Source organism: Juglans microcarpa x Juglans regia, chromosome 1D (genome assembly GCF_004785595.1).
Source record: "Juglans microcarpa x Juglans regia isolate MS1-56 chromosome 1D, Jm3101_v1.0, whole genome shotgun sequence".
In the NCBI taxonomy this organism is placed as follows: Eukaryota; Viridiplantae; Streptophyta; class Magnoliopsida; order Fagales; family Juglandaceae; genus Juglans; species Juglans microcarpa x Juglans regia.
Window position 1 is genome coordinate 2,685,624 of NC_054594.1, and position 12,895 is coordinate 2,698,518.

General features: G+C 33.4%; 1 protein-coding gene across 2 annotated transcripts; it reads right to left on the reverse strand.

Annotated features, from left to right (window-relative positions):
- Window positions 1-74: 74 nt before the first annotated feature.
- On the reverse strand, window positions 75-5,038 carry LOC121256323 (nuclear pore complex protein NUP58). 2 transcript variants are annotated; one of them, XM_041157089.1, is made up of 7 exons: window positions 4,589-5,038; window positions 3,878-3,992; window positions 3,529-3,678; window positions 2,196-2,669; window positions 1,109-1,643; window positions 792-832; window positions 75-426 (listed from the first exon to the last, which is right to left on the reverse strand). In XM_041157089.1, the coding sequence occupies exons 1-7, from the start codon at window positions 4,906-4,908 to the stop codon at window positions 388-390; spliced, it is 1,674 nt and encodes a 557-aa protein (XP_041013023.1). In that variant the 5' UTR covers window positions 4,909-5,038; the 3' UTR covers window positions 75-387. The 2 variants fall into 2 exon arrangements, with proteins under 2 accessions (XP_041013023.1, XP_041013031.1); XM_041157097.1 differs by lacking the exon at window positions 3,529-3,678 and having other exon boundaries at window positions 4,589-5,037.
- Between the last annotated feature and the right edge of the window lie 7,857 nt (window positions 5,039-12,895).

Here is a 12,895-nt window from a genome sequence, read left to right on the forward strand (position 1 = left end):
GTAAAGATGATGAGTAGCAAAGCTCAATTACACCCATATGCTCTATTACTCCCAAATTTTGAGAAGAAAAAAAAAAGGGCAAAATAATATTAATAAAAATTAAAAATGTGGATAAACAGATTAATTGAATATATTCTAATATCTGGACAAATGCAGGTGAAACTTTTGGGCTAAGAATTCACATTCACATCCAGTCATCCACAACCATTTTACCCGAATATTTTACCCTACGGTGTTACAGTAACACAGATCCCCCAGCATCTCCCTGCCATCTTTGGGAACACACAGGATTAATGCAGAACCGGTAGGTCATGACACAGCACATTTGATCTGCCAATTTGATTTTGCTCAATTGAGAGCGTTCTTTGCAGAAACACTGAACCGAAGCTACCTTCTACCGGTTCTAGACTTTGGTTTTGATGATTTCTGCAAAAGCATAGGATATGTGGAAAAGGTCATTAATAGAGGAATACCGTTCAGTTAGGAAATCAATCATATCATATAAAGCTGAGCTGACGAGCAGATGGTATTAGCTCTGCAGCAAACAGTAGTAGAAATTGATTGCACTGCATGACTTAAAACTAAATTCAAGTTCACTGTTCTTTCAAGTTGATGTTTGTTGCTCTTCTTGCCACTTAACTGATCTTCAGTTCGACCAAAAACAAAATTGATCAATTTATTCATAACGACCTACATTTCTAAGGTTCTTTTAAGTAAAAAGTACAATATTGATTAAACTCCTCCAGAAACATTAAAAAACAAAAAACAAAAAAAAGGAAAAATTTACTCACTGATGCAGTCCCAAAGCTGGCCCCAGAACCTGTTGCAGCACCTGGGAAGAAGTGAGAATAAATTAGGCAATTATGAGAAATTAGAAACAAAAATAAAATAAAAACATGTAAAATCAATCTTGATGATGTCGACATTAAGATCTTTATGATTTGATTTGAAAACTGTCGAAGGATGTGAATCAGATAAGTCCAGTGCAACTTCTCAAACAAAACTCTAATAATCAACCCAAACAAGATTGTAAACTGGAACTAACCCATAATAATCTTATCAATGGACCATGAATTATTCCTATGTAGAACAAAAAATGATAAGGTACCTGAAGCAAATGGTGTTGAAAATAGTGAACTTCCAGAGGGAGTGGTAGAACCAAAAGCTGGGGCGGCACTAGCAAACAAAGAGGGAGTAGAGGCAGACCCGAACAAAGATCCTGATGAAGAACCAAAAAGGGATGTCTGTGGAGTAGCACCAGATGATCCGAATAGAGAGGATACCGGAGCAGAAGTGGTTGGTGTTGCAAACAGAGAAGATGACACAGGGGAAGGGGCAGAAGTAGGTGTGCCAAAAAGTGACAAGCCACTCCCTGACGACACCAATGTGGTCGCTGCAGATGTCTGTTGGGAAGCCGATGTCCCATGAGTCCCGGAGCTGGCAAGCAACCCTGCAACTTGTGTTGATGGTTGTGAATTTGTTGGCAAATGCAAAGTCGGATGTACTCTCTTAGCAGCAGCTTCCTGTCTTGCTGTTTCACGCCTATCAGCTTCAAGAAAGGGATCATTCCCATAGCCTTGGTGACGCTGATCAGCAAGATAAGCTGCTTTCATGGATTCAATATACTGATGAATACTCTCCACCTAAGGAATACATTGCAATACATTTGTTATGAATCATAAGAATTTATTTTTTTATATAAGTAACAATCATAACAAAATATTAGGAAATAGCATACTGATCCATTTTGTGCCAGAGCATGGTTTTCTGCTGCTTTCTTTTCTTTGCGAGGGGGATGGGTAAGAGGGGAGGATTGGGACCAAGTATATGATATGTTGAAATGACACATGAGAACCAACTCCAATGATAGGGCATCAAATATAAAATGGCATAGTATTTGTTTTACTTGAGATGTATCTTTGCTTGTTAGTTCTTTCATTTGCTTTTTAGTTCTTTTAAAAAGTAAATAAGGACAATGTATTACCTAAATTCAACATTTAAGTGATATAGGTTACATAGGTAGAGTCTTAATGTTCTTTTCCCAGAGGAAAAATGGGGTAACCGCTTGTAGGAAGCTCCAGTTGCTTTCAAGTCAGTATCATCATTAATACCTAACAATAGATAACATGAAAGGTATGTAGCCACCCTCTATTTTCAAAAGTAAACCTATACGAAAAATATATTTGCTGATGTACCTTAGCAGCCACGTGAAGAAAAAAGTCATGCACATTTGACATGACTTTTGGAAGAGATTGTAACAATGAGTATCCAAGATTGAAAGAGTTCCTGTCAGAACCTAAAAGGAGAAGCTGCTCTAATTCTTCAATCCATTGGCGGCACTCACCGAGATACTTCTCAAATCTGGCAACTGTTTGCTGTAAAAAGGGTGATGGTTTTCTCGGAACCCCACTGTAGAAATCAAAAACTGGCACTATAGAGGTTGCCGTCATTTGACCACTCATAACAGATGTTGCTGTCGCTCCGGGAGCTTGTGATGGTGCAATGACATTTGAAGCACCTCCAGTATTTGGATGAAGGAACCTTGGGCGTAGCATCATGAAAGAACGAATACCAACCTCTGTGTTCCGTAACATATCTTTCACAACAGCCATCAGCTCCTGCAGCACAGCTTTCTGTCGTTCCATGGCAGTGCTAACTCCCCCAAGTTCCTGACAAATAACATGAGTAATATATCTCATACCATATATTCACAGTTAAAAAATACACGAAGCACTGTAAAAAGCAATAAGTACTGCAGTAGAAAGGTCTTATATATAAGGTCTTGGTAATACTAGAGTTTAAAAGGAATTTTTTTATTTTATTTTATTATTTTCTTCTTTTTTTCCTACAACACTAGGTTTCATGATCAAATTTGCTCTGGATTAATTAACACTTAAAAGGTCTTTGGTTGGAACTAAAGAAGACTCGGGAATGTTGTATTTTCCAAAGCAATTTCCTTCACTTGTAACGAACTCATAAGACTTGGTTATTAATTTCCATTTGTTGAACCTTTTTTTTTATGACGGGGAACAACCCCATGGCAGGGCCCTTAGGACTCACTCATGGAACCTAAACCCCCGGGAAGACTAGCACAACAACCCACCACCATGGCCTCCCACTTAAATTGTAGTTTGATTCCAGGGGAAATCGAACCTGTGACATAGGGCTCATGCACACAAGTTCGCCCTTACCACTTGGGCTACTCATGGGTGGGTTCCATTTGTTGAACCTTCTTGTTTTATATGAAAGTATGTAACATCTTCCCAGCAAAGGCCACATTTCATTTCATGGAATGTGCAGAATGGGATGAGTTTCCCATTCCGGGCCATCTACCTTCCAATCTTCCTATAACCATTACCGTGTATGGATGCAATAAGACTCATCAGGGGAGACCCCTAACAGCTACCACCATATAGATGCCACCACGACTTCCACCCATCACAATCATATCAATTTTCATACCCTATCAATTACCAAATGGCCTCAATCAGCTTATTGTATGGGTATTTGTTTTTCGATCCTGCTCACCATGCTTGAATAAGGCTGACGCGTGGTGGTTGAGTGCTTCTGTTTAAGGGAGGGTAATATAGCTGGCTCTTTGGGAGCCAAAATGAAGTCGGGCAGCTTCAATATTGACACTACTGTGTATGGTAGGTGGTCGCATTTCGAGCAATGACACTGGCAGGAAAGCAGTGTCAATAGTTCACAGGCTCACAATAGAGAGAGAGAGAGAGAGAGAGTAGGTAGGAGAGTTTGACACATATTTATATAAAATGGCAAAGAAAAAAAAAACTACAAGTCAGAAGTCGGGGTTCAGTGAAAACAATGAGATATCATAGACAGCTAAAAATAAAAGGGATCGAATCAAAGAGTAGACCTGAACAATTCGGCTTGCATCAGGCTCGAATGCATCATTGCAAACTGAAGAATCATAAAGACGAGTACACTGATCCAGCCTCTGGCTCTCATCTCTATACTTCAATATCCGCTCCCTATACAATCAATACTTAAGCAACTCAAAGCTCGTACAATACTATTATACCCAAAATGGACCAACTATAGTAACTACAAAGACAATTAAAAGTGAACCATATTTACATTATGCCTCATCAGGATCAATACTGACACTTGAAATAAATTTACACATTTGGAAAAAAAAAACTCGGATTAAGGAGCTCAAATCAAACAAAATGCCACATTTTTAAGTGAAAATCTGCAGTGAAGGGAAACAAAATTTAAAATAATTTCATTTTTTGCAGAAATTTCTCAGAGTCACAAGTTCATTTTAATGCTTACATAATGAATGTACCAGGAAAAGGAACCAAGAATTTGAACAAAGATTTCTCCATCTTGAAGCACAAGAAATTGGAATTTTCTACTACATCCAGCTAATGCGGCAATTCAACTTAATTGACCGAAACTCGACAACACAACAAGTGGAAAAGACACCAAATTTTCTTTCCTTTGGGTCCTTTTCCCCACCACCTCTCAGCAACCAATCCATAATATTTAGTTAAAACATGCAAGGACTTCGAAAAAAAATCAAAGAGCTAGAAAAAGATGGTAATTGAGACAAAGGAAAACATACTCGATCTGAAGGAGAATTTTCTGGGACTCAGGATGAAGATCCGACCACTTGGTACTATAATTCGCCGGAGTTTTATCGTTAGTGAACAGAAACAAATGCTGTTGTTGCTGTTGCTGTTGCTGTTGCTGCTGCTGCTGCTGAAACTGTTGCTGCTGTTGTTGTTGCTGCTGCGGTGGTTGGAAGAGTTGCAATTGTTGTTGCTGTTGCTGTTGCTGTTGTTGCGGGAAAAAAGGACTGCTCTGCTGAAAAGTTTGAGCTTGAGGCTGAAACAGCTGCTGCTGTTGTTGTGGCTGCGGAGTAGAAAACATCGAAAACGCCATTGCGTTTTCTCTGTTTTTGTTTCTTCAACGAGGACAGTGTTTTCTGGGTTTCGATTTCCTCGTCAAAGCTAACACCAAAAACCCTAAAGAGAGATGGAGGGGAAAGACCCGCGCTTGGTATCGTTTTTGCGAATTTTATTGAAAAAGGCACTGAGTTGGAAGCAATTTGCGTTTTAGTCCTCTGTGCAAGTCTTTTTTGTCAATCAGTCCCCGGTTTTTGAAGTTTCGGGCTCAATGGGTTTAGCCCCCAAACCTTTATATTTGGGTCAAGCCGATGCGAGTGGCAAGCAGAGATATTTGGGCTGGCCTATTAAAATCATAGCCCATTTACCTTTCACTATCCTTTCTTTTAGGGGTGTGGAGCAAGGACCCATTGGATCCATCCGCTAAATCCACATACCACGTATAATTTTTTATTTTTTTATTTTTTTTTCTTAGTAAGTATGTGGTATAGGGATGATAAGTAGAAGAACTCAATTAATTTAATAGAAATAAAACCAAAATAAATATGATATATAATGTGTGGTGTATGGGATGATGAGAAGCAAAGCTATATTAGTATACATAATTTTTCTTTTTTATTGCATCTAAAATCAATGGGCCTCCAATTAGTCTATTTTAGCTATGGCAATTTGCATAAGAGAAATGATGGTCAGAAGTGTTATAAAATAAAATTTACAAACTGATATGACTTGATCTGATATGTTAATGGGTATGTGTATAGATCTCATGTATTAATTCAAAACAAATAAAATGCATCCCGGCCATTAGAAGAGGGCTACACAAACATGATAGGAAATAATTAAACATGAAAATTTGTTTTGGGGGCTTAATTAATTTAGGTAGAAATAGCTTTGGTTGTTAACGTCATTGATTACAAACAAATTTAGGGATGGAATGCAACACCACGAATAATTCCGATTCCACTAGATATTCTTCACTCCAAAGAAAACGTGAGTTAAAACCATTTGTGTGCGGTACCTATTTTTCATCACTCATGATAGATTGAGGCCGACAAGTAGAATATTTCCAGGATAATACTTTGAAGATCACACAATCTCTCCCAACCTCCTTGTAGACCCCTTTCTATATATATATATATATATATATATATACATGTTCTCGTCCATTAAGAAGAGAGAAGTATTATATTTAATAAAAGTTATTACAAAAATAAATCTACAAACTGATATGAGTTAATATAACTATCAATTCTATTTTACAATAAAATGAGGCTTACAATATGATTTACCATATCAAACCATATCAATTTAAAATTTTATTTTTGTGAAATTTCTTTGTAGACCAAACATTTCTCTTATGTAAATCCATCAAGTCATGCTCTCAACCAAGCAAGAGAGAAAATGTTACATGTATAAAGGTACTTATAAATGAAAATCTATAAATTGACTTAGCTAGAAAGTATGATTATTTAATCTTATCTTATAATACACAATTGTTTTGCATCTAATAAGGTATCACATCATATATTAGATAATCTACGTTGTAAAAGGCTTCTTTGTTTTTTTTTTTTAAATCCAAATGTGAGTTTAGATAAATGAGATAAGGTCATGGAGAACTGTAAGGGTGGCATCACTTGACACAAAATAAACGGATTTGAGTTTGATATAAATGGATTTGAGTCAAAATAAATTGACCCGATAAAACAAGACTAGAAAGAGATCAATTGTGGGTCAATTTGCAAAACCCGCAATCGCCTGTATATATAACAAAAATTAATTATATTTTTTATATTTAATACATGTTTAGTTTTATCTGTATTTTTTTGTTGTTAGGATGTAATATAAATATTAGTATTTAACTACTTATATCTCAAACTATTAAAAATCTTTTGTTAACATGTAATTTTATTTTATGAAAAAATTAATTTTCTTATTTATTATTAGATTAGATGTTGATAATAAAATATTTTATTATGAATCTAGTTGTAATTATAAATGATTAATATATATAGTTATCATTGTATTATATAAAAAATTATATTAATTAAATTAAAAATAAATATATGGGTCAACTCAACCCATTTATATGAAATATGTTAATAGGTCGCATCCAATTTAATTCAATAAAAGCTAATTATTAAATAGATTAAACAGGCTATATCGTCTCACTCTTATTTATATGAGTCATGTTTAAGTAGATTCATATAATCTAATAATAATTTAATAGACATCAAGACAACTTGCGAATACAAATTGTCACTGGAGAGATGGGTGACAATTAACATAAAAGTGGTCACGATGAATACCGTACGTACGTCAGATCCACCACATGATGATGACAGTCATGGAGATGATCAGGTGTTCATGGTCGGTGGATTCCACGTCATGGAGCATTACACTTACAATATCCTCTAGTTGGAATCTCAATTGGTACGATTCCAAGACGAATAAATCATGATCATATGCTTTGGATATAGAAATGAAAATTAACAATTCCATCAGAATTCAAACCCTTGCAATTATTATTAATCCCTCTCCCTCTATAAATTAGCAATATCTCTTGGCATCTTCATGCCCACAACTCCAAGTTGGGTTTGACAATGGAGATCCAACCGCATGCAGATCATGCAGCAGACTTCTTTAAGGTTTAGAAAATCTGAAAATGGTAGCCGGCCGGGGGGTTTTATATACCAATTGTCTGCCTGACTCATCAACATGAGTTTATGGTATATTCCATCTCTTGCACACTGGACGGCCTGTAGGTGGCTCTGCCCCTCTGCATGTTGGTGTGCATGGGATGGAATACATCATGGAAGCATGCTATATATGTTAGGGTTCGGTGAGAAAAAGCACTCAGCATACATATGATACTAGGCTGTATATATATTTTTTTCTCTCCTTCCGAACAGGTGCGTATGAAAATCCTCTCTTTTCAAGATAGTTGAAATTGTGTACACCTTTTATATATATATTATATATATATATATATATATATATATATATATATATATTGGTTCCAGCTAAAGAATTTCTCCTTTTGTTGTTAACCAAAGATTGATCAAAACTAATTTTAACAATACCATTCAAAAATTGCTGAATATAATCATGGTTAAGTTCATCAGAAATAATTTTGGCAAGAGGAACTACATGTTCCAAAGTTCATTCCTCAAGAAAAGTAATATATTTCCACTGAATCATTTTTGAAACCTGAATATTAGCATCAACAATAGAACTTTGAATTAACAAATATTTATTTTTTGAAGTTTTTAAAATAACTTTAGGATATATATATAGTAAGAAAATAATGGTAGCTATCTTTGGAATGTTTAATTTCCAACATGAATTATGTTAATATATACAAAACTCAATTTTTACTTTTGTTAATTAAATTACGTTTATGCGATATTATTTATTAAACATTGGGTCAATACTTATTTTTTAAAGAACAAATTCACGTATTGATGGATAATGTTGCCTCAAAATAGATAACAACAACATGAAAATGTAGTGTATAATATTGTCTTAGTGATACTTACATACATACATATATATATATATATACTAGGTCGGAACAACATGCAAAGCACGTTTGCCAAGTTCAGTGAAACATCGATATTTATAAAACATTAGTTTATAATATAACATAATCTAACATATATTTACAACATCGATAGTTTTAGCAAAAGTTGTCTCTGATAAGTTCAATACAAAACTAACAAAAATATCAGTTTAAATATGAGCCCTTTGATATTTTTACTATAATGCACCATTTTGTGTCATCTTGTACTGCATCAATAGAGACGACGTTGAAATTCTTGTGTTGTTGTCGGTTGAGTCAATTGGGGTCTACTAAAAGTTCGATCATCCATTATTTCTGCAAAACTTCTATTACAAGATTTTCTATATATGACAGATGCTCCTGCAAAGAAAATTTTTAATAGGCTTCCATGATTAATAAAAATTTAAAGAACAGATATACTGAAAATTAATATAAAGTTTAATGTGCTCATAGATAATGTAGTAAACATGTCAAAAATTTTAAGATTGACTTTTTTACTCACAACGATAAAAGCAATGGAAAACAAGAAAACATACGTCACTAATGTGATTCATAAGTTCAACTACCGAACAACTGAATGCTTGCTCTACAACTTCACCAAACATAACAGCAAATAGTCTTCATGTGCCATCGTCGAGTTCAACATATGCTCGACAACTATAAATTTGATGGAAATGTCATTTTAAGTTAGAATCAACAAAAGCTATACATTAAATCTATCACATAAATTATCAAACAAAACCAAAAATTTGAAAGATACATGATGTGGTTGGGAAATGCTTTGGTGTTTGCAATGGTAACAAATGAATGTATCATTGTAATCATACCCAGTTCCTTTCTTGCAGCCAATACATGACATGTAAAAAAATATCTGGCCCAAGTCAACCATAATTATCTTCGCCTTTATCCAAAATCTTGCTTTCTACATTACATTAGAAACAATTTTTTAGGTGAATTAATTGTATAAATATTTGAATTTGTTACAAAGAATAGGATTTTAACTGAATGGGTTGTAAACTTTTGATGAACTCAGCAACATCACAATTCTTGATTATTTCTCGAATACCAACAGAAGACAGAGATATTGACGGGTATGTCAAGCATTTTGCAATAAAACTCTCAAGTAATAAGTCATTAATCATCGCCCTTAAAATTCATAAAAACAAATGCAACATAAGAAATAAAAATATGGAGATTTCAATATTCAAGTCGCACGAAACAAATAATGACTTATTTGTGATAATTACCACACTTGCAATGAAGTTGCCTCAGGAAGAACAGGATTGATCACAAATTTACTTTTCGGACGCGATGAAAGAGACAATCTTTCATTGGAAATGAAGATCATAATTAATGCAAGCATATACAATATAAAAGAAAATATAATATTGTTAATAATTAAAAATACCATTATAAGAACCAACTCTTATTCTTATTCCAAGTATAACTGGCTTTGTCCTTATTATTTTCGAGATTGTTTTACATTCTTCTTGCACAAATTGACCCCACATAGTTAAACATATGGGGTTTAAGCTACAAAATTGGAATAAAAAATTAATTAACAGAATATGTAAGAAATAAAAAATGAAACATAATTCTAAAGAGTGACCTACCCAAAAAATATTTTTACCTTTGATCAATGAGATAGATTTCTTGAATAGTTGTTGGTCCATGCGTTGAAGTTATCTCTCTACATGGCTTGATGTGGATTACAACAACTAAAACATCTGAAAAATAAGATTTAAATTTTTAATATATTGATAATCAAATATTCTAAAATAAAGAGTGAATTACCTACTTCTGCAATTGAGTTTTTGTAAGCGTCTAATTCGTTGAACGGAATCAGTTGGTACTTCGGTAGCTCCAATTGTTCTTCATATTTTGGAACTTCCTCAATTATTGTTCTAGAATTTAGGATTCATTAATATTCATGTTTTTCAATTCTAAACTTTGGATCCAGTGGCTTCACATATGGATTACTGATGTAATATGACCAAAAAATATGTAAAGTATCATCTCGTGAGTCAATATATTTACCAAATATTGTCGCTTGCACTCGATTTCCCTGTACAGTATAAGAAATTGAAACGAACAAAAAATTGTTATGAATAATTGAGGATAATAATTTTGTTTAATTTTAAATTGTTTTTGGGTTTTATTTTTTTAAATGTGTTACAAGAAGAGAACTAAATGAACGGAACATCATCAACATTTATATAATATGAAAAGATTTAAAAAATCAAACATAAAAAAACCCAACAAATCAGTAGTAAAAAAATAAAAAAAAATAAAGTTTAATAAATAGGATGCAAGAATAACAAAATTATTTACAAGTTTTTAGTACACGAAAAAAAATAAAAGATAATTGATAGAAATAAATACTATACTTCTGGATCAATCAATGTTAAGTTTTGCTACTTTACTGGTGAGTGTTACCCTTTTCGTTTGGGTGACTTGTTTGCCACGATTATTTTTATTTTCCAATTTCTTGTATTTAGAGTAATATCTTTTATCGATATATAAATCATCCTCATATTTAAAGCTATTCATATACAAAGATATTAAACGTATAAATATAATAAACCCAATACAAAATTTAAAAAGAAAATTGTAAAGAAAATTAAAGAACACAATAAATATTTCAAGAACACAATATTAAACATACAGAAAATAGAATTATATTAAATGTGTAATTTTATTTAAGTAGTTAAACTCAAATTATACAATTGAATCATTACCTATATAATATTAATCTGAACATGCTAATCTTAATAATTCTGTATATACAATATTTTTTGTGCAGTTCTTTTCTGATCGTTCAGTCGACACTGGCCGTATTAAAACCCTTACTGTAGATGCAGTCTTAACCCTTGATAAATCCACATATAATTGACCATGTGAGAAAACAGATTGAAGAAAATATATCCCAACAAAATCCAACGTTTGCCCCTGTGACTTATTTATAGTCATTGCAAAACTTAATCTGATAGGGAACTAGGTTCGTTTGAAGGAGAAACCACTATTTTTATCAACATTTGGTAAGAATGTGATCCTTGGAATAAAGACTCTTTTTCCACTATGGTGTCCAACTGCGATTTTTGCATCAATAACATTTCGATCAAAAGCCTGACAAATTAGGCGTATTCCATTACATAGTCCTTCTGAAGGATTAATGTTTCTAAGCAGCATGATGTGACAGTTTATATTCAATACCAATTCATAAGGAAATCCATTTGGGATTAGAGTATTCAAAAAATCCTTTATGATTGATTGTTCATATGCATCTATTGTTTCATCAAAACTATAATATCACCTAAACTCACAAGAAAATTTATGAATTAGCGATGCATTTATTTCATCAACATAACTGTTCTTTGGTGTTAATATGGCCCGATTAATCATAGCTGAAATATTTATTGAATATTCATGAATATCATGGAAAATAGCATATATTAAATTATCCAAAGAAGTACAGTCATTTTCATATGAAACAAGCATGCCATCAGGAATTTTTATAATTTCATCAACTGTGATTAGTGGCATTCCGTTGCCTAATTCTAACACATATTCTGAAAAAATTGGATATAATCTTGCTCGCATATTTTCAGTTAAATGAAATTTGATGAATGTATGCCATAAATAAGAAGAAACCAAACTGGCGTCGATTTGTTCTTGTCTTGATCCTTTACAAACCACAGGTAAAACTTGGCAAAAATCTCCACAAAAAATGACAACTTTTCCACCGAATGTTAACTCTAAATCATTAATATCTCGTAGCATTTTATCTAATGCTTCGATGTGTTTTTTTTTACATAGGGGCTTCATCCCATATAATTAACTTTACTACAAGCAATAGCTTTGCAATAGTGCTTTGTTTACTGACACAACACATGCTAGATTCATCAGTATCCAATGGAATCTTAAAGAGTAAGTGTGATGTTAGACCTCCAAGAAGGATAGATGCAGCAACACTAGATGAAGCAGTTGCAAGAGCCACTAATTTTCTTGATCTTACTGCTGCGAGAAGTGCCTTAAGCAGGAATGTATTCTCTGTCTCACCAGGGCCATCAACAAAGAATGTAGCAACTCTTTTTGAAAAAATATTTCCCAAAACTTCATTATAAACATGTCGTTGTTCACTATTAAGAGATTCTAATGCAGTAATATCTTCTTCTAGAATTTTAACAGTCAATTCATCATCGATTTCTCCAGATTCGAATTAGTCTTCATCGAAACAAATATTGTCATCAAGAAGATGGAACAAATTAATGTATTTTCCCATTGATTCAACTGTAAAAGAGATTGAGCGCAAAACTTTCATTCTTACATTGAACATAGAATCTTCAGTTGACCTAAAATCAACCGACATATCTTACTCAAAACGTTCCCAAAGCTCTCTCGGATTGGCTGGATTACAATAAACCAATATAGTTGCAAAAAGCCACCTCAAACTGGATGACATTTG

What these genes read in the sequence shown, in the direction of transcription:
- LOC121256323 (XM_041157089.1), bottom strand. Translation starts at nt 4,908, where the DNA reads ATGGCGTTTTCGATGTTTTCTACTCCGCAGCCACAACAACAGCAGCAG. An exon ending in ATGCAAGCCGAATTGTTCAG is followed by an intron (nt 3,679 to 3,877) that starts GTCTACTCTTTG and finishes CTTTCCTGCCAG; the next exon opens with TGTCATTGCTCGAAATGCGA. An exon ending in TTCAACACCATTTGCTTCAG is followed by an intron (nt 833 to 1,108) that starts GTACCTTATCAT and finishes ACTTCTTCCCAG; the next exon opens with GTGCTGCAACAGGTTCTGGG.